Source organism: Labrus mixtus, chromosome 10 (genome assembly GCF_963584025.1).
Source record: "Labrus mixtus chromosome 10, fLabMix1.1, whole genome shotgun sequence".
Lineage (NCBI taxonomy): Eukaryota > Metazoa > Chordata > Actinopteri > Labriformes > Labridae > Labrus > Labrus mixtus.
This window is the reverse complement of record NC_083621.1, coordinates 7,328,503-7,348,874: the sequence shown is the minus strand read 5'-3', so window position 1 is coordinate 7,348,874 and position 20,372 is coordinate 7,328,503. Positions and strand designations below refer to the sequence as shown.

Here is a 20,372-nt window from a genome sequence, read left to right as displayed (position 1 = left end):
AAAATCTGTAAATCAGACACGTGTTCGCCTCAGTGACAGGATGCATTGTAACTGTTAAGGCTATGTAGGTGAGAGGAATACATCAAACTAGCTAAACATTTTGTTCTGGAAGAGTGCCACATTTTGGAAGGGTGGGTGGCATGACTAATTGGGTTACCAGCGTGCTCTGAAAACCCATCAGGAAAGTAACAGGCTTATGTGTTCACTATGGCAGCTTGTTATAAGCAGAGTAAGGAGGAAAGGCCCTACATGCTTTTGTCAAGTTCTTTATTACAAAATGAACTCATCAACCCAATGATGATGATAGTTTGTCACGGGGGACAGTGTTTCTCCTTAATTTATGTAAAATCCCAACCTAAAAATGAAACTCCAAACAGGTATCTAGTGTGTATGAACCAACTCAGCTTCAGCATATTTACACATTTTATGAATAAATAATCACCATATTACATGACATTTTTTGAATGAGTCCTCACGTGTGTAGAGTCCTTTCACAGTTGTCAGTGAGGACATTCAGTGTGAATTCATCCCCCGTGTCAGAGACAGTGGGAGATTGGGGATGAATGCCCACAGGGGTCTCCAGGTTGGGAGAGGATGGGGTAGAAAACTTGGAGCATTTGACCCCCCTGCTGCCCCTGAAGCTCCTCCACTCCTTGATCCACTGCTCCCTCGCGCAGGGGTCCATTCGGTCCAGCTGCCTGGCTTGCAGGAGCGGGGAGGGGGCGATAGAGTTCCTCAGCACGTGAAACATGTACCTGGGGGAGAGAGTGTGGTGGTGAGAAAGTAGGCCAGAGAAAAATATGCGGCCCTTTGATGTAAATCAGAGCGTTCCCTCTAAATATCAACGCATTCAGACGCATCAGCAACCAGGAGGAAGAGCGTGCCGCGCTACAGTCGTTCCGGGACCTCACAATTAACATTAATTACAAATCCGTTTAAACTTTCTATGCACAAAAACACCTCACAGTTACATGGCAGATAATGACCAAATACACACTCAGAAATAACACTATTATCATGAAGCGGAAGGAAAAAGGAAAGAGTGGTGTGTGACCTTTTTGACATTTGACTAATAAAATGTCTACCTATAATTCATCACATGCAGCGGGGGAAAAGAAGAATATAGTGTCCATAAAATCCTTTGATTTGATCTTCTATTTGAAGGATTTTATTGGTGTAAATGGTTTAATGTGGCAAACACTTCAAAAGAAAAAATGTGTAGAAAAATAATAAAATAATATTCTATTTCCTTACACAGTCCTTGGACCCCAAAGGAAAGTTATACAACCTGTCAGAGGAAAACAATGTGCAATGTTCTTTTTAAAATTAGACCTGATTGCCTGTGTATTTAATCCCACTGTATCCTTCCTCATGTTGTCAGTTCTTTGCGCGTTGCATAGCGAGTTCCAGCCTTCTAGTCATGAGACTGCTGAGAGTTTTTTTTTTCCGGTGTTGTCTTTTTGATGCCACTTGTTGGATTTGTCTGCCTAGGTTTTTAAATACTTGTTTACTGACTTTGGTCCATTATTAAACTGCCGATTATTGTAATCTGCCCGTGTTTGAGAGGTAAAAGAAGAAAGTAGTGAAATAATTCAAATTCAAGGAAGAATACGATAAAGCAACTCTGATAATGACAAAGGCACATTAAATTACCCCACGCCCCACAAGGAGAATGACAGTGACGGTACCTGGGCAGCAGAGCCACCACAGTCGTGATGATACAGAGAAGGTAGAACATGGGGTCGGCCATCTGGCTCTGAAGGATCCAGTACGGGTTGGATGGAGGGTTACAGGTGATGCAGATTCCGCTGTAGGCGAGTGTGACTATAAAGTACATTGCCACGCTGCCCAACATGACTACCCAGTGAACCCACGTCTGCAAGACCAATGTATAAAACAGCTATTAGAGATGGTGATACTAACTTAACCAGTCAAACAACTGTGAAAAATGTCCGTTTTGTATTGAATATGCTAACAGGGTTCAACAAACATGTCATGTTAAAAACGTCTGGATACTACAGCAAACCAATAACTGTCTGAATGCATTCTTATTGAAATTATCTAAAAATGGGAATTTGAAATAACAGGAAGTAAACTGGGATTATGTTCGAAACATATCCATTAGTGCAGCACTCACCCAGGCTTTAATCTCTATGGACAGATGCAGCAGGATGGTAAACAAAGAAATTGTGTTCAAAGGAGTTCCAAAGGTAAAAACATCAATGTCGGAATCCTTGTAAGCCTACAGGAGATAACACATTATGAGCCAGTAAAATAACTTGTAACTCATATGACATGTTACAGATGCATCTTTGCACAATGTGGAATCAAAGCCACAGATCGGGATGTTTATCTTACCAAGTATGGAATGAAAAAGCACACGAGACTCTGATAGAAAGCGTCCAGCATGGAAACCCAGAAGGTTGAGAACTTGTATTCCTAAACAAACACACATAGGGATAAGGGTATATTCCGCATTTAACTCAAGATCCTTTTGTCTTCTTCAGTGTAAATAAGTGGAACTATTGTTTTTTATTGTCACTGACCCCTGCGCCCTGTCCGGTCCTGTACAGCTCAGGGACACCCAGCAGCATCTCAGCAGAGACGTCTTTGTCCATAATCCCAAACATGATGGGCGGCAAAGAGGTGAAGAAGAGATTAAAGAAAATCATCAGCCAGTAGTCAATCATGGCAGTCCCCGAGAAGCCGCAGAAGAACTGATACCAGAACAGCAGGTTCACGTAGGCCTGGGGAACACATAAAACCGTGCATGAATATGTGATAATATAGAGAAAATATGCCAACAGAGACAGCAGATCACTTTATGAAACAGGACTCACCACATTCTTATAGAAGAAGTAAATGATCATGTTGGCCAGCCGAGTGTAGCACCAGTGTCCATGAACCAGGAGAAGTTTTCTCAAGTGTTTGAAGTGAGATATAGAAAAATCACTTGCCATGACCGCCTGCAGGTGACAAAAAGTTTTAAATGGTAAGAGTAGCAAAAAGAAAGAATCATACTTTTCAAAGCTTAAGACTCAATTCAGACCTGCATGCCCTCCTGTCCGGATATCCCAACACCAACATCGGCTGCTTGGATCATATTGACATCATTTGCACCGTCACCTGAAGCCAAAGAGTGAAAGTCAGTTTGACATCAACTACACTTTTTGCATTTATTACCTTACTATGCAGTTCATTTCAAATTGAATGTAAAAGTTATTTTTAAAGAATATATTTCAAATATATTCTGTTTATGATAAAACAGAAGTAGCTTCCGGCTTGTAAAAAGGTGAATCTACTGTGATTTCCTCTGGTAGAACTTCCTCACGTCGAAGAAGGCATTCAAAGAACTTATTGAAGTGACTCAGCAAGACTCAAATCTGAAAATGTAAAGTCTAAGGCCCAACAGTCAATTTCTCAGGAGGTTCAATGACTCAGAACAAGATAAGAAAACCTGAAAGAAGTAGAGAAAAATTACCTTGAGATTCCCTGGTGATGCATTTTGCATTCTTTCACTAAACCAGGTCTTTCTCATGAAATGACTGACCTCTACCCCCCCTTTTTCAAAATGTTACCGTTTAAAACACAGGTGTTACTAATAGCATTGTCAACATTATTTCTTCTATTTAAATGTCCAAAGGATCCATGAAAGAATGAAAGTGAATCAGGCTGCCAGACCAGGACTCTGAAACTGAAGCAGCTAAATGGGATTCAGCCATCATGGAATGATTTATAAACACTGCTGCTGTTATTGCTGTAAACTCTTAAAATGTGTCCTGTAAAAATAAGTCAGTGTTATCAGAGAATTCTATCGCAGCCAGTCGGATATACGATGGTAAATAAGTCATATAAAAAAAAGACTTCTGACCACAGTCTTTAAAGGGCCAGCAATATTCTTTAAATTAATCAATTTTTTGATTAAGCTCATCCTATTGTTTTTGTTTTATAGTTTTGATATTTACAGTTTTCTTTTTATACTGTTAGTCAGATCAATAGTCCAATATAAATGCAACAACAAAACTTTCTTACCAACAGCGAGGGTCATGACCTTGAGTTTCTCCCTGACCACCTTCACCACTCTGCTCTTCTGTAAAGGCGTCACTCTGCAGCACAGCACAGAGCGACAGCACTTTGCCAGCGCCAAGAAGCGGTCCCGCAGGTCTGACTCCAGGGCCATGGTCAGGGTCCGTCCATCGATCACCAGAGAGATGTCCGGGGTCGTGTCCACGTTACGAGGGTCTGCGCTGTACCTCCTCACCTCCTCCAGTGTGCAGTCCAAGAGGGAGGTGCACGACAGCTGGAAAACAAGATCTCCTTATTTTGCTGATCATATATTATAATTGTTTATGAATATTTACGTACTGGAGCTGAAAAAAATGAATCGTTAACAGTTACAGTAAAAGTTCCAGATTATCCAATGGGAGTAATTCCTGTTTTTTTGTCCGTCTTTATGGAAAGGTCAAATTAGAATATTAGATTTTGGAAGGTTAGACAAAAATAAGCTAACAAAAAAATAAATTGTAAGATGACATCTTTGGTTATTTAAGACAAACAAAGGGCTTTGTATCTCCCAGTGTTTATAATTAATATACAGTATATATCAATTAATTCATAGATTATTCAAATATATTCAGTTTATCCTTAATGGAAATAATAGAGCTGATAAAATATGTCTTGTAGTCCAAAATTAAGGATAAAATACACATTTTGGAATATTGAAGACAAAACAAAACTTTTCAGCAGTAGAGTACAGATAATGTGCTGGTACTCTGCTGTTGAGTCATGTTCATGCAATTAGGGAGCTCAGGTGGTCCCATCAGACTTATCATTGTTGTGTGTAAGTGACTCCTGCCTGTTAGCCAAACGGAAAGTGGGAATGATGAAAAAGAAATGGGTCACATCCCCTTTTCCATATAATGCATCTAATGGTGGTTAAATTTCATTAGATGTGGTTGGGTGGTGTCTGTGGGAATGCATCCCTCAGATGGTCATCAAGTTACAGGGGTAAAAATAGTTCATTACCAATTACCCTCCTCTCTAGATCACGAGCGAGGCGGTATTTCCTCTGAGTGTTGAATATTAGACTGGCAATTAGATAGGAAAGTAGCAGATATTGTATTGGGGGTATCTGAAGCCATTCATCATGAATGACTGGTCCCATCTGAGAGGAGCTGTCTCTTTGTTCCGGAAAGCTTCCAGAGTATCTGTTAGAGGTAATTTTGGCCTATTTGAGGCAGGGGATGATGAGGAGCAGTCAGGTTGTTATGAAGGGTTCCTTCCTGTGCTACCACATCTTTAATGACCTCAAAGAAGCGGGGCCGACACCTGAGAACTTATTTTTCTCAGGTGGAAATGTGAGCGTTTGACCTTTAGTTAAAATGTAAAAGTGGTCAAAGAGGTTTTGCCATTTAAATTGGACGGACTTGGAAAACCCATGACATATGAAAGGAAGTACCCCCTCCTTAACCAAGCTATGGGAAATATACAGTAAACAGATGGACTTAATCTTTTTTTAAATGCATGTGCATCCAAATTGTTTGCTAGGCTAAGCTCATTGGCATCAGTTAAATAGCAAAGCGTGGCATTCATAAAGTTGTTAACACCTATATTGCTCACCTTTATTACAAGGGTGGGCCATGCATTTTAGGTTTTTACTGAAATTCTCTTTTTATCTGTACAAACAAAGAATCAAATACTCTGATTAAATTAATGAAAAAAATCTATCTGTGGCTTTTGTGTACCTATCTCCCTGCCAAACTGTTCACTCTGCCTGTGCACTCATCACTCAGAAGTGAAGCCAGGGCCCTCTGTCTGTCCACTGACCAGCTTTCATACAGCTTACAACCTCCAGCAGAGACAGAACAAAGATGACACAGAGCTCCGACGGTAAAGGAAGTAGTGCGGCGTCCACTGGCTAAAGCTAGCAAGCTTTCGTTAGTAGCACAAGAATGGCAACTGGAGAGGCTTAGTATGATATGTCCAAACAGAGGTCTAAATATTTCATGTATATTAAATCAGCACAAAACATTTGATAGTTTGATATGTTACCCTTGAACTGAGTACATTTCGCTGTTTTCTGTGTTCCCAGCACTTACACTAAGCGTAGCTAGGCTAACTGGCTGCAGGCTACGACTACTCATCAAGAAAATGATCTTATTTTATAAAATTGACTTTTTCATTTTTTAATTAATCTATAATTAACCAACATAAATTATAGAAATATGTATTTATAAGATTTATTTCTGGGCTTTTTGTGTCTTTAATGGAGAGATAGGACAGTGGATAGAGCCGGAAATCAGGGAGGGAGAGAGAGAGAGAGAGAGAGTAGGGAATGACATGCGGGAAAGGAACCACAGGCCGGACCGAACCTGGGCCGCTCACCAGGAGGACCGCGGCCTCCACACATGGGGCGTGCACCAACCACTGTCCCACCAGCACCTCAACACAAATTATATTTAAAGTCTAATCAAAAAAGAACATCATTCATTAATATTAGTAGCATTGCTATAACTGTTTAATATTATTATTGTTTTTTTTTGGTTATTATGCTTTGGCAATACTGTCTTTATTACATTCATGGCAATAGAGCTTCATGACTTGAATTGAAATTGAATGAGAAATCACTATTTATTATTTCACATCAAATTGCTAACATTCAGTGAGGCAGACTGCGGCCTTCTCACCTTGTTTTTGCAGTTCATGTTAATCACCAGGTCCTCCTCTTCCAGTAGCCTGCAGGCATAGCCGATGTTGACAGCTGTCTCCGTCTTGTCACCGGTCAGCACCCACACCTGGATCCCTGCCTCCCGCAGCGCTACGATGGTGTCTGGGACGCTCTCCTGCAGACGGTCCTCGATGCCTGTCGCCCCTGCAGGGGGACAACATTATCAAAGTTCGGTATGATTCACACACAGAGCTTGTCACATGTATGTTTTTGAAGTGCTTGTGGAGACCGATGTGTGTTGGGATGATGCGTGTTACCGAGCAGGAAGAGATTTGTCTCCAGCTCCACAGCAGAGTCCATAACAAGCTCCTCTCTGTTCTCTATGGCAGCCAGGGCCCTCTGTCTGTTCACTGACCAGCTTTCATACAACTTCTCACTTACAACCTGCAGCAGAGACAGAAGAAAGATGACAAAGAGCTCTAATGTACAATGCTTGTTATTAAATAAGTATGATTTTGTACCTTCTTTGTAAAGCAGAGTGTTCTCAGTCCTTCTTTAGCGTAGCAGTCGAGGTGATGCTGAGTATCTGCTGCTATATTCTTCTGATTTCCACTGAGATGTTCTGAAAATAATATCATACAGTATTAAAAAAGTTGCGCAGTTTCTTGGTATCAACAAATTCATCATATTTTAATACAAGTGATATATATGTGTGTGAATACAGTTTCACCTGCACATACCTGCATACGGAGTACCTAGTAGCTCCATGATGGCGTAGTCTGCACCTTTAGTATACAGCACACACTCTTTGGTGATTGGGTGTCGCACCAAGACAGACATTCTCTTCCTGGTTGAGTCAAAGGTCAAGGTTGCCAGCAACTCAAACACAAGCTCCTTCCCCGATGGGAGCCTGACAGTCACGCTGTCAGGGGTGCGGGCTAGCAGAATGAAGCCATATGCCTTGGCTGCATGCACCAGGGCGGCCTCATCTGGACTCTCCGCCTCATAGCTCAGATTATCTGAGGCCGACGCAGCGGGCTTGACAGGTCAGAGAAGGAGCATGAAGAGAACATGTTTGTAACCCATCCATGTCTTCAGACCCCGTCCCTTTGACAGGGGTTTTAATGTGATCCTCTTCTATTACTGAGTCCTCTGCGATGGTGCCATTTCTGTTCCGTTTGCGATAACAGGAGGTAAAAATACTGCAAATTTTTGACCCACTTGGAGAAGAAATCCAGTGGCTTACTTTGTCTGAGTGGAGCGGGAAACCCCTCTTGCCTGGAAAAACTATCTTCTTTTTTTAGTATGTTTTGTTCAAAAACCAACTTTTTGCTCAGAGGCCCATATGGTGAGCCTTGTCCACTGTTTCACTCTGATCCTTTTAGCACTTTTCCCTTAGATTCTAAACTCCAGGGAAACTCCATATTTTCCTCCCATCTGCCAGACCTCAGAACAGCACAGTCAGGAGCAGCGAGTGCTAAATTTAATAAAGCCTACCCCTGATTGCCTCTGCACATTACCTTTACTATGTGGCTAATTCAGTAAGGAATCTTTACAACTGGGGCTTCAGAGATGGGAAAATTTAGTACTGACTACTGATGAAAGAACAGAAATGTCAAGTGTAACAATTGAAGAAATATCTCAAATGAAACTAAATCTGTGAGGTTGATAAGTGCTATTTAAACTTTTGTTAAACTAAGTGTGCGTTTCTGATTGAATTATGGGGCTCTTGCTGCAGGGCTCTAGCCATATAGATGAACTCCAGGAGTTCAGATAAAACTGTGAAGAAAACACGTAATAGATTCTGTACATTGTTATGTTGATGCAAAGTTTGTTTTTGTTTTAAAAGTTTGCATACAAGGAGTGCCATGACAACAAATACTACATCCATCTTTTCTCTCCCGACAGTGCCCTCCATCTCCTCTTCCCATACACAGCCGCAGTAAACTGAGCACTCACCCTCTGTCTCTGAGCTGTTGCCATGGAAACCACCACCGTGTTGCAAATGGTGAGAGCCAGAAAAAAGTCCAGGTAAGGATCTATCATCCCACTGCCACTGCTGCTCTGTGCCCTGCTAAGCTGCTGAAGCAGCATCCTGTCTGGAACCACCTCAGTTTCCTGTGGAGGAAAAGTTAATCATATTTTTTAATTAACAACACGTGTTGTTAAATAAGTGTTTGTTGCTTCGAATGGTTTGGAAAAACAGGATTAGAGAAAGTTTTTTAGCTTCTAACCTTTTTATCCACTTCTGTTTGCCTGAATGCACATCAAAACGTTTCATTCATACATCTGTTCTTTTATATCAGAGACACAGCACGAGGGGGAAACCTGGGCTCTGTGCAGCCTTGTTTGGAACAAACACAAGTCTTTTTCCGTCTCATCCTGTATCTCCGGGCTCCTGCCCTATTCCCTCCATGCACAAAAATAGCTCCGGAGTTACTCTACTGTACATCAAGCCGAAGGTGACTAATCTATAGTGCACGTTTACAGTTTATGTGAAATCAGTGCTCTGTGCCAAAAGATGCCCAGCATGACCATATGTCCCGTCACAGACACAGGCATAACTTTGAGCCAAAATGGATGTGCTCATCATGACACCTAACAGCTCAGCCATCTGCAGCAGGGCCTGGGACCATGAGGCCTTTTAACACGGGGATGGGTGAGAATTAGGTAAACAAATGTCACTTTAGGGCCCATGAATAAAGACACTGAACATAACATAATGAAAGAATTCCCTTTTTTTGAATATAGTTACTGGAACACTCAGTATTTTAAAAATCCATGCTCTTATCTATAGATGCTTGTGACTCAATTTGAAGATACATTTTGAAAGAAAAAGAAGATGAAGAAGAATTTGAGCTCCAAATTAAATGAATATTGGATTTATTTCTCGATGTGTACAATGCACACTTAAACTTCATTATTCATGAATTATTATTATTATGTTTTATCATAACAGTCTGTCAGCTCTGTGATAAACTACCAACCTATACTGGATATATACTTCCCCTCAGCCAATCCATGCTTAGATAGCCCCCAGTCCATGACCATGACACTAACCAGATTAAGATAAAGACGTTAATTTGATTTTTCTTTTTTTAGGGATGATGCATTTTTTGCATCGTTCCGATACAGAGCATTTGACTTATGTGTTACACATTAGTGTTTTCTAATTTTCAACTCATCTATAGTTCTGATTTTACAGCGTAACAGAATACACTGTTTATTTTTCTCTACTGATAAAAACACATACTGTTTTGTGTACTAGTGAGTCACAGTACATCTCCCAACAATGTGGTAGAACTATTCACACTGTAAAATAGATTTTTAAGCAGTTATATTTAAGCTGCTCAATTATGTTTATAAATCTGTACTTGTTAATCAGGTAGAATGAGTGTGATTCAAGGCTCCGCAGGTGTAAACTATATGGATATTTTCTACATGACCAATGGGTGAGATGCTGAACACCCTTTTACCCATTGTTTCTTCTTGTTACCCTGCACTTAAATATCAGATAAACGTCACAAAAACACCACACTCTGAACGAAATTATCTATTTCCTGATTGAATGACAACTTTACCAGCTCGCTGCTGAAGGCCACATCCGTTGACGCGCTTCTCGAGAGCTTGCGCCTGCGTCTGCCACGGTGGCGTTGACGCGTGTCCACAAAGTTGTTTCCCTCCAGGGACCCATCCAGGGACCATGTCGTCTTTGCAGGTTGAGGTTTTTGGTTGAAGATGACATCTTCCTCTGTTTCTTCACCTTCAAGGACAGCTAGGCGGATGGCTGTAAATTCCAGAAAATATTAGATCCACTTAGCATATGCAGACGAGCGAGACAAAATCACACATCAAAAAATCTTGTATCTTATTATTCAACTACATATCTGACATTAAATATTCACAAAAAGAGCAAACCAGGAAGTACATTTCACTGAACAGGTGCTAACAATCATGACATTAAAATAACCTTTTGATTAATAATGTAAATGTTATCTGACTTTTATTAAAAGAAGAATAAAATGTATAGTTTACACATGAGAAAGTCTGTAATGTGAGCTATATCACCTTGTTTTTGAGTTAGTACTAAGATTAGCATGCTTGCAAGCTTAAATCAATGTGTTCACACCATAGACTGTAAATATTACTGGACGAAGCCTGTGTGATGTCAGCCATCTGCAGGGGGCTCCGGAGGCTTGATTAGATTTCTGTATTTTATTCATGACTGTGGAAACACTTGTATGCTGTGTTTTGTTTTTAACCTCAGTGTAAAGCACATTAAGCTTTTCTGTAATGAAATGTGCTATATAAATAAAATTGCTAACAATATGCTGGAACTGCTGTCTTAACTTTCAGTAAACCTAACCACAGGCTGAAAGCTGGAGCTGAGGCGGGTTTTAAGCCACTTGACAAACCGTTACATAGCGCCCACCTGTCAATCATGTCAGCTACGCTCCTAACTATGGATAACACCTATCTTTTTCAAAGTCAACACAGAGCTGTTTAAAAAAAAATCATCCCATTCATGACAATAACTAATCAGACCTATTTTGTTTTTTGTATCAAACTTGTTTATTTATGCTGTAAAAACTGCTTTTTTGCCCGTTGTGTGTATGTGACTTCTGGTGTTCCTGGAGCAAGCCTCAAGCAGACACTCGACGAACTGCGGGATTTTACACTTCCGCATCGGCTTCATTCTTTGAGACCAGAGGTTTGCCGCTTGGTTCACACCAATGTTAGCCCATTCTAAATTTCTAGTGAAAGGGTTATCTTCACTTCTCAGATTGCAATGAAACTAGATCCCGACTGATTAACCAGCCAGCCGATAATATCGGCATATCCAGTGACTATTGTTATCGGCAATTTTTTTTATAGCAGATATGTGCAGATATTACTAGATTTATTCACCAGTCAAATATCATTCCATTTGAGTATCATTGTATTACACTAGCCGTTCTTTTTCTGGCTGTCACCAGCAGATTGTGCTATATGGATTTCAACAAGCATTATCAAACTCAGTGCAGGGTGTCAAGCAGTGAAGCATGTACATGCGCAGTTACTTGAGCATCTTGTCATCAGGTGTTTGATAACTACATTTGAGGGATCAACACAAAATGTGTGTATCTATCTATCTCGACAGAGTAGACATAGTTTTTAAAAAGATATCGGCCGATTTTATCCATATTAGATTTTCTTTCTCCCCAATATCGATATCAGTATTGGCCCCAAAAATCGCATATTTGTCTGGCCCTAACTGAAACAAAAGGAAACAGAATTTTCAAATGCAGTTTGAATGGTGAAAAACATTTCAGTCACTTTGATAATATTCATGTCCAAAGTCAATAATAAATGATGTTAAACCCTAAAATTGATTCACAACATTTTCCTAAGAACAAAGCTTGGCATGAAGCCAGCTTAAAATTGAATGATCATTATTTTTGCAAGAATACCATGCATTCATTTTGCATGCGAAAAGGGAAGGTCATGCAGAACAAAGTATCTCAACACAAACACGTACCGTTCTCTTTGTGCGGGTACTCCGTGCCCATGACGGAGCATCTGCAGTACACCATCTTGTTCTCAGTGAGGGTGCCAGTCTTGTCTGAGAAGACGTATTCAATCTGTCCCAGGTCCTCTGTGATGTTCAGGGACTTACACTGCACCCGGCTGTTTGTGTCTGGGTCGTACATATCCACGTCATTAGTGATGAAGAAGATCTGACCGATCTTCACCAACTCAATGGACAAGTAAAGAGAGATGGGAATCAAGACCTGCAGAGGAGAGGAGACAAAGCGGTAGGAGAAAATGTTAGAGGAGAAGGAAAGGAGACAAGGTTAGAAGAGGAAAGAAGATGAGTTGAAAAAGACACAATAAGGATAAGAAGAGGGGAAGGAGTGAAGAGGAAATGAGAGGAACAGAAAATGAGGATAGTAAGGATAGAAAAAGAACGAAAAGGGAGAAGAGAGGAACTTGAAGGCAACAAAAGACAGAAAGGAAAGGGAGAAGATAAAGAAACCAGAGAAGACAAAGAAGGAAAGGAGAGGTATACAGCGGAGAGAAAAAAGAGGGATGGAAAAGGGACGAGAAGAGAAGGGACATAATATGTGAGAATAAAAACAAAGAAAATGATGAGGATAAAAAGAGTGAGAGAAAAATGAAAAGATGAGAGGAAATTTGAAAAAGAGGTGTTGGAAATAGAAGATAGTGGATGAAAAAAAAGGAAAAAGACGAGAAATGACGATATGAAGAAATTAAGAAGAACGTCTTAAACTGTTTAATAAACGCTGTGAGACTCCTCCACCTGCAGCAGGATGATCATGGTGAAGAACATGTAGAAACCAGACAGACTTGGACTGTCCAGGTGACCGCTGCTGTCAGGGACCAGGTAAGGGGGCACACCAGGCAACGCCTGCAGCCATGAGTAGTGACCTGCATGTGTGAGGACATGAGGATTAATCACACTGACTGCCGCGTACGGAGGAGCTATTTTTAACACCACACCTTCCCCTGTCTCCTCCCTCGTCTCCCAATAAGTGTTCAGGCCTTCTGCCAAGGTGACTATTTTTTTTGTTATGTCGTTGGAAATGAAACATCACTTCACTAATGTAAAAGCATTAATCATAAACCAGTCTGTGTTGTGATTTTATGGTCAAGTTATGTGATTCATTACTGACCAACTGCTCCGACGAGACACATGGCGAAGAGGAGAATGACGCAGAAGATGACGTCTATGTTCAGCTTCCGCTCTAGTTTGCTGCGCTTGTATCTCGGCCCATTGTTGTTGAGCATGGACTTGGTTTCATGGCCTTTAAGATGGGATGAGAAGATGTTGATTCAGAAACCCACAGGAACTCCAAATGGTCAACTAGCAACAGGGAAATGGATGATCATCAACCAAAAATGTTTTTTATTCTGGGTGAAGGACAAAAACAATGCCTGGGATTATCATGACACTGAGCTAATGTATCTGACATTTTGAAATAACTACTATATTTAAAAAATGTAAGAGTTCTTTACCGGTTTAACAGTTTTCAGATATTTCAGCGATGCATTTTAGATGGTTCTGTATCTTTAACCCTGCTAGAAGTGTTGATCCAAGTTATTCCAAAAATGTTTAATATTTGTCCTAACACAGTTAGACCCCAAAAATAACATCTTGTCTTTTCTGGTCCCCTGACATTTCCACAACAAAACAGAGGTTTAAACTTTTCCTTTACCCCCCAAAGAATCTCAAGTTTTGTACAAACATTTATATTTCCCAATCTAACAAACTGTTGAGTAAACTTTTCGGAGGTCAAAGTTGTTGTTTAAGTTGGCCAAGATGTCCAATACTTTAAAACCAAAATCAGAAAATATAGACATTAATATAAAGACATTCCCATCAGCCTAACTGTCCATTGTCTTTAGTAGCGAATGCAAATGTATAAATCTATGATTGTGAACATCGCAAACAATATACCTGCTTAACATTAGCACATTAGCATACTCAATGTTAGCACACTGAAAACAGCTGTCAGCACATCACTCCATATGCTACAATACAACCTGACAGAGGTGCTATACTTCACATATCTCTTTACATAAATAAAGGAAATACTTTTTTTTTTGTCTTATCTTGTGTTTTGGGGATTTTGGAGGGTTCATTTGGACACATAAGGTCGAGCCTGACTATGGCCCTTTACAACCAAAACAGTAAAATCTGAAAGTCAAAGCAGCCAAGAAAATGGAGAATACCTGCAAACACCACAAAGCCAACAGCGTGGTCCGTGTTCCTCACTGTGCAGCCTCGCAGCAGCAGACTCTCGATCCCAGCACCCACCTTCTCCTTATCAGGTTTCTCTCTGCAGCAGCAGGAGAAAGTGAGAAACCTCCTTTGTACTGTCAGATCTTGTTAGATATTCATTACTGCTTATATATTTTCCATTAGCCATTCTCCTGCTTTACAATCATAGCTGGACAGAATGGGCAGACCGGCTGTAAGAGCTGTGGTGCCCGAGGAAATCGATTATAGTCTATTACAGCCTCAATAATGCCTCTGGAGGCATCAGAAAGTGCAGCAAGTGGGTTGAAATTAGTTTTGCTTGGCTGCTCTGAAAGGCCCAAAGAAGCTGTTTTGGGAAGCACGTGTGATCTGTCTATTTGATACTCACACAAAACACTTGAAATGGTTTAGATTATTGTTCGGCTTTTCACACACAACAATGCTGTTGAAGCTTTCAGGTTCAAATTCCGGATCCTGGAAAAAAAGAGGAGGCATAAAGTCACTACAGTATGAGTGGACACTTTATTGATGCAACTTAAGTTATCCTTTTAGAATGATATAATGATTATTAACCACAGAAAGACAACTGTTCTCCACAAATATTCATTTAAGGCATGTAATCCAACAACAGGTATGCATTTTTCCATTTGTCATTAATGACTTTGACTTCAGCAGAGTGATTACATTTTACAATAAATGTTCAGTAAGTTATTTCAGGAAACAAAACAGTTGTTCTATTGACGTGTGTAAGATGTAAATCACGAGGAGGAGGTGGAAGGTGAGGCAGCGCAGAGACATGTGAAGAAAGTTGAAACACAGGTGAGAAATGAAACCAACAAAACAATTATATTTCTATATTTTCCTCACCGTGTTACAGAGGCCAGACATGGCCCTCCTCTGCTTCAGGTTGGTCTCTCCGTCCAGGTTTGACATCTCAACGAGACACACACTGCTGGTGTCTGATGTGTGCAGGAGCAGGAGGTCTGCAGGGATGATCTCATTGCAGAACACCTTCACAAAATCTCCCACTTGTACATCTTTCCAATGCCTCCCCATGTACTGTTTTTCTCTCCTGAAATCAGACACGTCAAACACTCATTACAGTTTATCTCTCATTGTCACTGGGTGGCTGTTTTATTGATTTGCTGTGACTTTATTAACTGCCGTATTGGCACAGTGGGCGTATTTTGTCCATGTTTTTGCAACAAAGGAAATATTGGTAGGGAAGGATACTAAATATTATGGCAGCTGCGCTAAAGAATAAACAATAAAAGCAAATTAAAAAATCAATGCTGTTGATTCCGCCCAGGTGTGTCTGTGTTTTATGGAATAGAGAAACTAGGGAGACCCGATGTAACACATAACTAGCTGAGGTAGTTTAAAGCTCCACAGAGAGCCTCACAGGTTGACCATGTTGCTAACCAGCAGTGACAGAGAGCTACAGGTATGCTGCCCTGCATGTAGGACCTGATTGGGTAGCTGCCACATGCCACCACACCTCACCCCAAACAAACCCGGACAGGGAGAAAATGTATTTTTAGTTTTGCTGTGTTGCAACTCCCCAGGTTGCACAAATATTTCTTGTCAGGAAAGCATTTTGTATGCTAACCATATGTCAGAAATCATAGCATTGTCCAGTTATTATATTTTTTACACTCTGTAAGTCATGAACACACACATAGGCTGAAATATACACACACACATGCAGAAACAGGATCCTATGGACATGCACTAATGGAGAGAAGCCAGAGTGACGGAGCTGCCCACAGCGGGCGCTCCTGAGCTGGTGGTGGGGAGGGGGTTTGGTGCCTTGCTCAAGGGCACCTCCGCAGTGCTCGGGAGGTGATCTGGCACCTCTCCAGCTACCAGACCAACTTCCATATTTGGTCTGCACCGAGATTTGAACCGGCGACCCTCCGGTTCCCAACCCAAGTCCCTACAGACTGAGCTACTGCCGCCCTGCAAGGTCCATTTCACCAAGGCGTGTTGTTATTCATCACACGCATGTTCATCCATGACATGACAAAATGTTTTTGCAAAACTTGTGAGCGAGCTTCCACAGTTAAGAATAATTCTCTTTTGGAAATGCACTGCTTTACTAAGAATATAAATGCTAGAGCTATAACTGTTTAGCTAGTTTAGCAATTTGCTGAGTTAAAAAGTTGGATACAGTTAGCTAGTCAAACGGCAGCATGAACATAACCCACTTACCGTCGCTATTTTCCTTCTGTTTCATCGTTATGCTCTGGTGTACTAAACTAGATCAAGACAAGTTAAACTATCTAACTATCCTAAACTTTGCTTAAGCTAACTCGCTATTGGTTATAGATTCATCAAAAGAACGGACGAAATCAAAAACGCATAAACAAAATCTCTGACGGAAAAAGCTATCAAACAAATTTAAAGCGTTGTCTTAAGATCTCCTATGCATGGACAACCACTTTATTTGCCTGTCTAGCTGTTAGATCGAATCATTACAATCTGATTGTAAGAAGGGTTAAAACTATTTTATTGATGCTACCTGATGTGTCTTAATGATAAAGCATCAAAATAGACAAGTAGTAGCATTTTCTTTGTCATGATAAAGAGACGCTTAAGATGACCGGTTCAACATGAAGAGGAATATACTTCATATATGTATGTAATCACTAGATTTTGAGGTGTGGTTACAGGTTTTTAAAGCTCTGCAGCAATAAATCAAGATAATTTTAACAACACTATTACATGAGTTAGGCATTCGATCAATAATATCTAACTGATTTCCTGTTTGGTATGTTTGAGCGCAGGTGGATTGTTGAGAGTTTGAGATAAGATAAGATAAGATCTTTTATTGTTCCCTGGGGGAAATTTTCCTTTGACTATCCGGTTGCAATTTACAAGTTAAATAGATTATTAGATAGAGATGAGATGGTCGGATGACCCTAAAGATAAGGGACTTTATGTTCAAAGAAACACATTTCACTCCTCTTTAAAAAGGACATGCTGGTGAGGGGGTGATATGAAATAAAAACGTGCATCTGTAAAGGTCTGATGAGTTAAGGTAAATCACTGGTGGAGGTATTTACATGCACTGCAGCAGCTTTTCCAGATGGATAAAGTTAACCTCAGAGAAGAACAGGAAATGTGTGTAAGCCAAAAATCTATTCTCGAGCTTCCTCTGGAATCATGTACGTATGTATACTACAAAGTAATCCCAGCTAATCGATGCTGTTCTAATCTTTACAAGACCAAATTGGAGCTTTAATATCCCCACTCAGGAAGCAGTGAGAGATCCACGGAAGCCCACTTGACACGATTCAGCTGCTGTTGGTGGGATTGTGTGAAAGACACCCAGGTCTGCTAGCCTGGACAGGCTGGTGAGTTTTCTAAAATTGTCTTTAAAATACTGAGTCTGTCTTGTCTTAGCAAACCCCATTTAATTTAGCTCAATCTTTTATTTATTTGCCTATTTATTTTCTCTATTTTATTTTATTTTTATTTATATTTTATGTATTTTTTCTGATATTTTTTATTTATTCATTTTGAACAAACACTTTATCTCTCCCACACTGTATTTAGTTCTTTATGTTTATATTTAAATAGCTGAGGACTGCAAAAGAGACTTAATTGTTTTTTCTGTGACAATGCTCTGTGATATTGTTGCTGTCCAAATTCTAAAATAAAGAATTTCAAAAAAATAAAATGCTGAGTCTGGAGTCTGCACCAATAGGCCACCTGAACCCCTACACACACAGAGACAAACAAAGGGCATGAAACCGATTTTTCCCAAATACTAGCTGACTCCTCATGGGAGGTTCGGAAGCTAGAAGCTGCTGGTTGATTTCAAACCCTTCCAGAGGCCGAATCTCTGAGGATTCACAATTGGAGGTGCTTCCAGTTTCAATTCATAACCCCCTTCTCCTCCTCCTCCTCCTCCTCCTCCTCCAACTCAACTCCAAAAATCATTGCAGGGAAAGGGTTGAAAATGTGTTCGTCCTCCTTTCTGATGAATTCATTTTTCATCCGTAATACAAAAATAGATAACCGCTAACCTCACCGTCTTTGCTGATGCAACGCCCAGATGAGCATTGCATCAAACGTGCACAATGTAATGGTAAGAGATATTGTTGTGAGGAGCTTCAAAAAAGGAATAATCTCCCACACTTTTTCTATTTGTAAGTCTAAAATTCTCACAGGGTGCTAAAACACAGAGGAGGTAAATCACACACACACACACACACACACACACTGATTTACACACTCTCACAGATAAGAATCATTGTGTTTCTACATACCACATCATGTTTTGAAGTGACATAGTACAGCATGTTTATTTAGAACATGTTCTAAATAGACATGCTGTACTATGTGTTTACCTGCTGTAGATAAAGCACGGCATGTTGTTGAGCTTCCTGTCTGACTGGTACCTCCTGAAGTCCTCCCAGGCGTCCTTCAGTGCCGTCAGAGACATGATGACACAGATGGGAATGAGAGCCACCTCGGGCTGGAAGGCATTCACTACAGGTATAAAGTTCAGAATAGCAAGACCAACAAAGTAGATGTTTGCCAGGCGGTGAAACTGCTCAAAGAGGTTCATAGGGATGAAGAGGAGGAGGGAGTATTTGGTGGTTTTGATGGCATTTCCGGGAAAGTAGCGGTTAGGTTGCTTCCCCTTCTCCAGGCCCTCGTAAGGCAGATTGGACACCAGGTTGCGGAGGTCCTTGTCCCTTGCCCTCTGACCTCTCAGAGCGTCCCTCACCAGTTCCAGAGGGCTCGTCCACGTCATGGCTACTTCTTCTTCTTCTTCTTCTCACTAGATTTTCTCACCCATCATCTTTAAAATCTTGCAGCTTCAGTGAGTTAAAAAAATACAGTTGCCTTCTTGAATGTCACAGGGTATGTGAGTGAATGTGTGAGTGTGTCAGTGAGGCCTTTTGTTGTCAGGTTAAAACAAGTGACAGCACACCTACTTCTTTGAGCCCTCCCTTTTCATTAATAGGTGTGTTGCAGCAAAAAGGTATAGCCGTGAGTGCTCCAGTGACTCAGCTGATTTAAAGATAGCTGTCAATCCACCAGAATTTACATTCTAACATCATGCTAAGGGTGGGAAACTCAAATACTATAAGGATGTTGCTGCTTTCTTCAACGCTGCAAGTAGTCAAAAAAGGTTGGGCTAAGAAAACAACATCATGGCTTTATGAATACTGAGCAACTGAAATAAAATTAATAGTTAAAATTTGGATGGAATTTGGACAACATCTTAAGGTAACGCAATTTTTTGCCAATGCTAGAATTAAACTATTCCTTTCTTGCATCATGTTAGCTAGGATTATGCTGGTTGATAATTTTGCCTTTTTTCTCTTGTTTAATGTAACACCAACACAAAGTAATAACTTTTAGCCACTGCCAGGCTAACAGCAATATAAGCTAGTTACTAGCTGAATGCTAACGAGATGGTGTCATGTGCTAATTGGTCATGTTGTTTTAACATTAAATATGGAAGGATGACCATCAGAATGTAACTTAATACAACTACTTATTAAGAACCAGTAAAATAATGACATGTAAGATGGAAGCCCTAAGTGGACATGCAATGATAGATTTTATTTACTCTTATTTTCCTTTTTTTTTTCTTGTTATCTCAGGATAAAGAGAGCTGGTTTTCCCATTTTAACCGATTGATTTATCCAATTATCTCAAGAAAACAAAGCTGTTCTCTGGTAAAACAAAGCAATAGGCTGGTCACTGTGCTAGGCCAGACCTAAGCCAGTCATGCTGCCATTGCCCACACTGATGAGGTAAGTTAAGCAAATTTTGTGTACGTTTGTTTTGTGCTTTTGCAACTCAGTGGCATATGAAATAAATAAGCAGAGATCTCATGAATACAACTGGAAATGACTTGAATCATGGGAAAAGTGAGAAAATAAAATGTATTAATGCATGTCTGCTGAAGTTTTCTACAGA

The 20,372-nt window shown here is 40.4% G+C and overlaps 2 protein-coding genes across 2 annotated transcripts in view; one reads left to right on the top strand and one right to left on the bottom strand.

Moving 5' to 3' along the window:
• The window catches only part of LOC132981790 (cytochrome b-c1 complex subunit 8), a 372,615-nt gene that overhangs the window by 276,274 nt on the left and 75,969 nt on the right, over positions 1-20,372 (top strand). The window lies entirely within an intron of this gene.
• Positions 251-19,331, bottom strand: atp10b (ATPase phospholipid transporting 10B). The gene is made up of 22 exons (XM_061049123.1): positions 18,785-19,331; positions 15,297-15,501; positions 14,818-14,903; positions 14,402-14,508; positions 13,342-13,473; positions 12,969-13,096; positions 12,186-12,438; positions 10,249-10,454; positions 8,550-8,785; positions 7,812-7,869; positions 7,408-7,705; positions 7,189-7,289; positions 6,985-7,111; positions 6,687-6,871; positions 4,033-4,300; positions 3,050-3,126; positions 2,841-2,966; positions 2,547-2,747; positions 2,359-2,439; positions 2,138-2,242; positions 1,689-1,876; positions 251-755 (listed from the first exon to the last, which is right to left on the bottom strand). The coding sequence occupies exons 1-22, from the start codon at positions 19,192-19,194 to the stop codon at positions 473-475; spliced, it is 3,861 nt and encodes a 1,286-aa protein (XP_060905106.1). The 5' UTR covers positions 19,195-19,331; the 3' UTR covers positions 251-472.

Coding starts and splice junctions, on each gene's coding strand:
- atp10b (XM_061049123.1), bottom strand. CDS start 19,194: ATGACGTGGACGAGCCCTCTGGAACTGGTGAGGGACGCTCTGAGAGGT. Junction 7,290..7,407: donor ACTAGGTACTCCGTATGCAG/GTATGTGCAGGT, acceptor TATTATTTTCAG/AACATCTCAGTGGAAATCAG. Junction 2,748..2,840: donor ACTTCTTCTATAAGAATGTG/GTGAGTCCTGTT, acceptor TGTGTTCCCCAG/GCCTACGTGAACCTGCTGTT.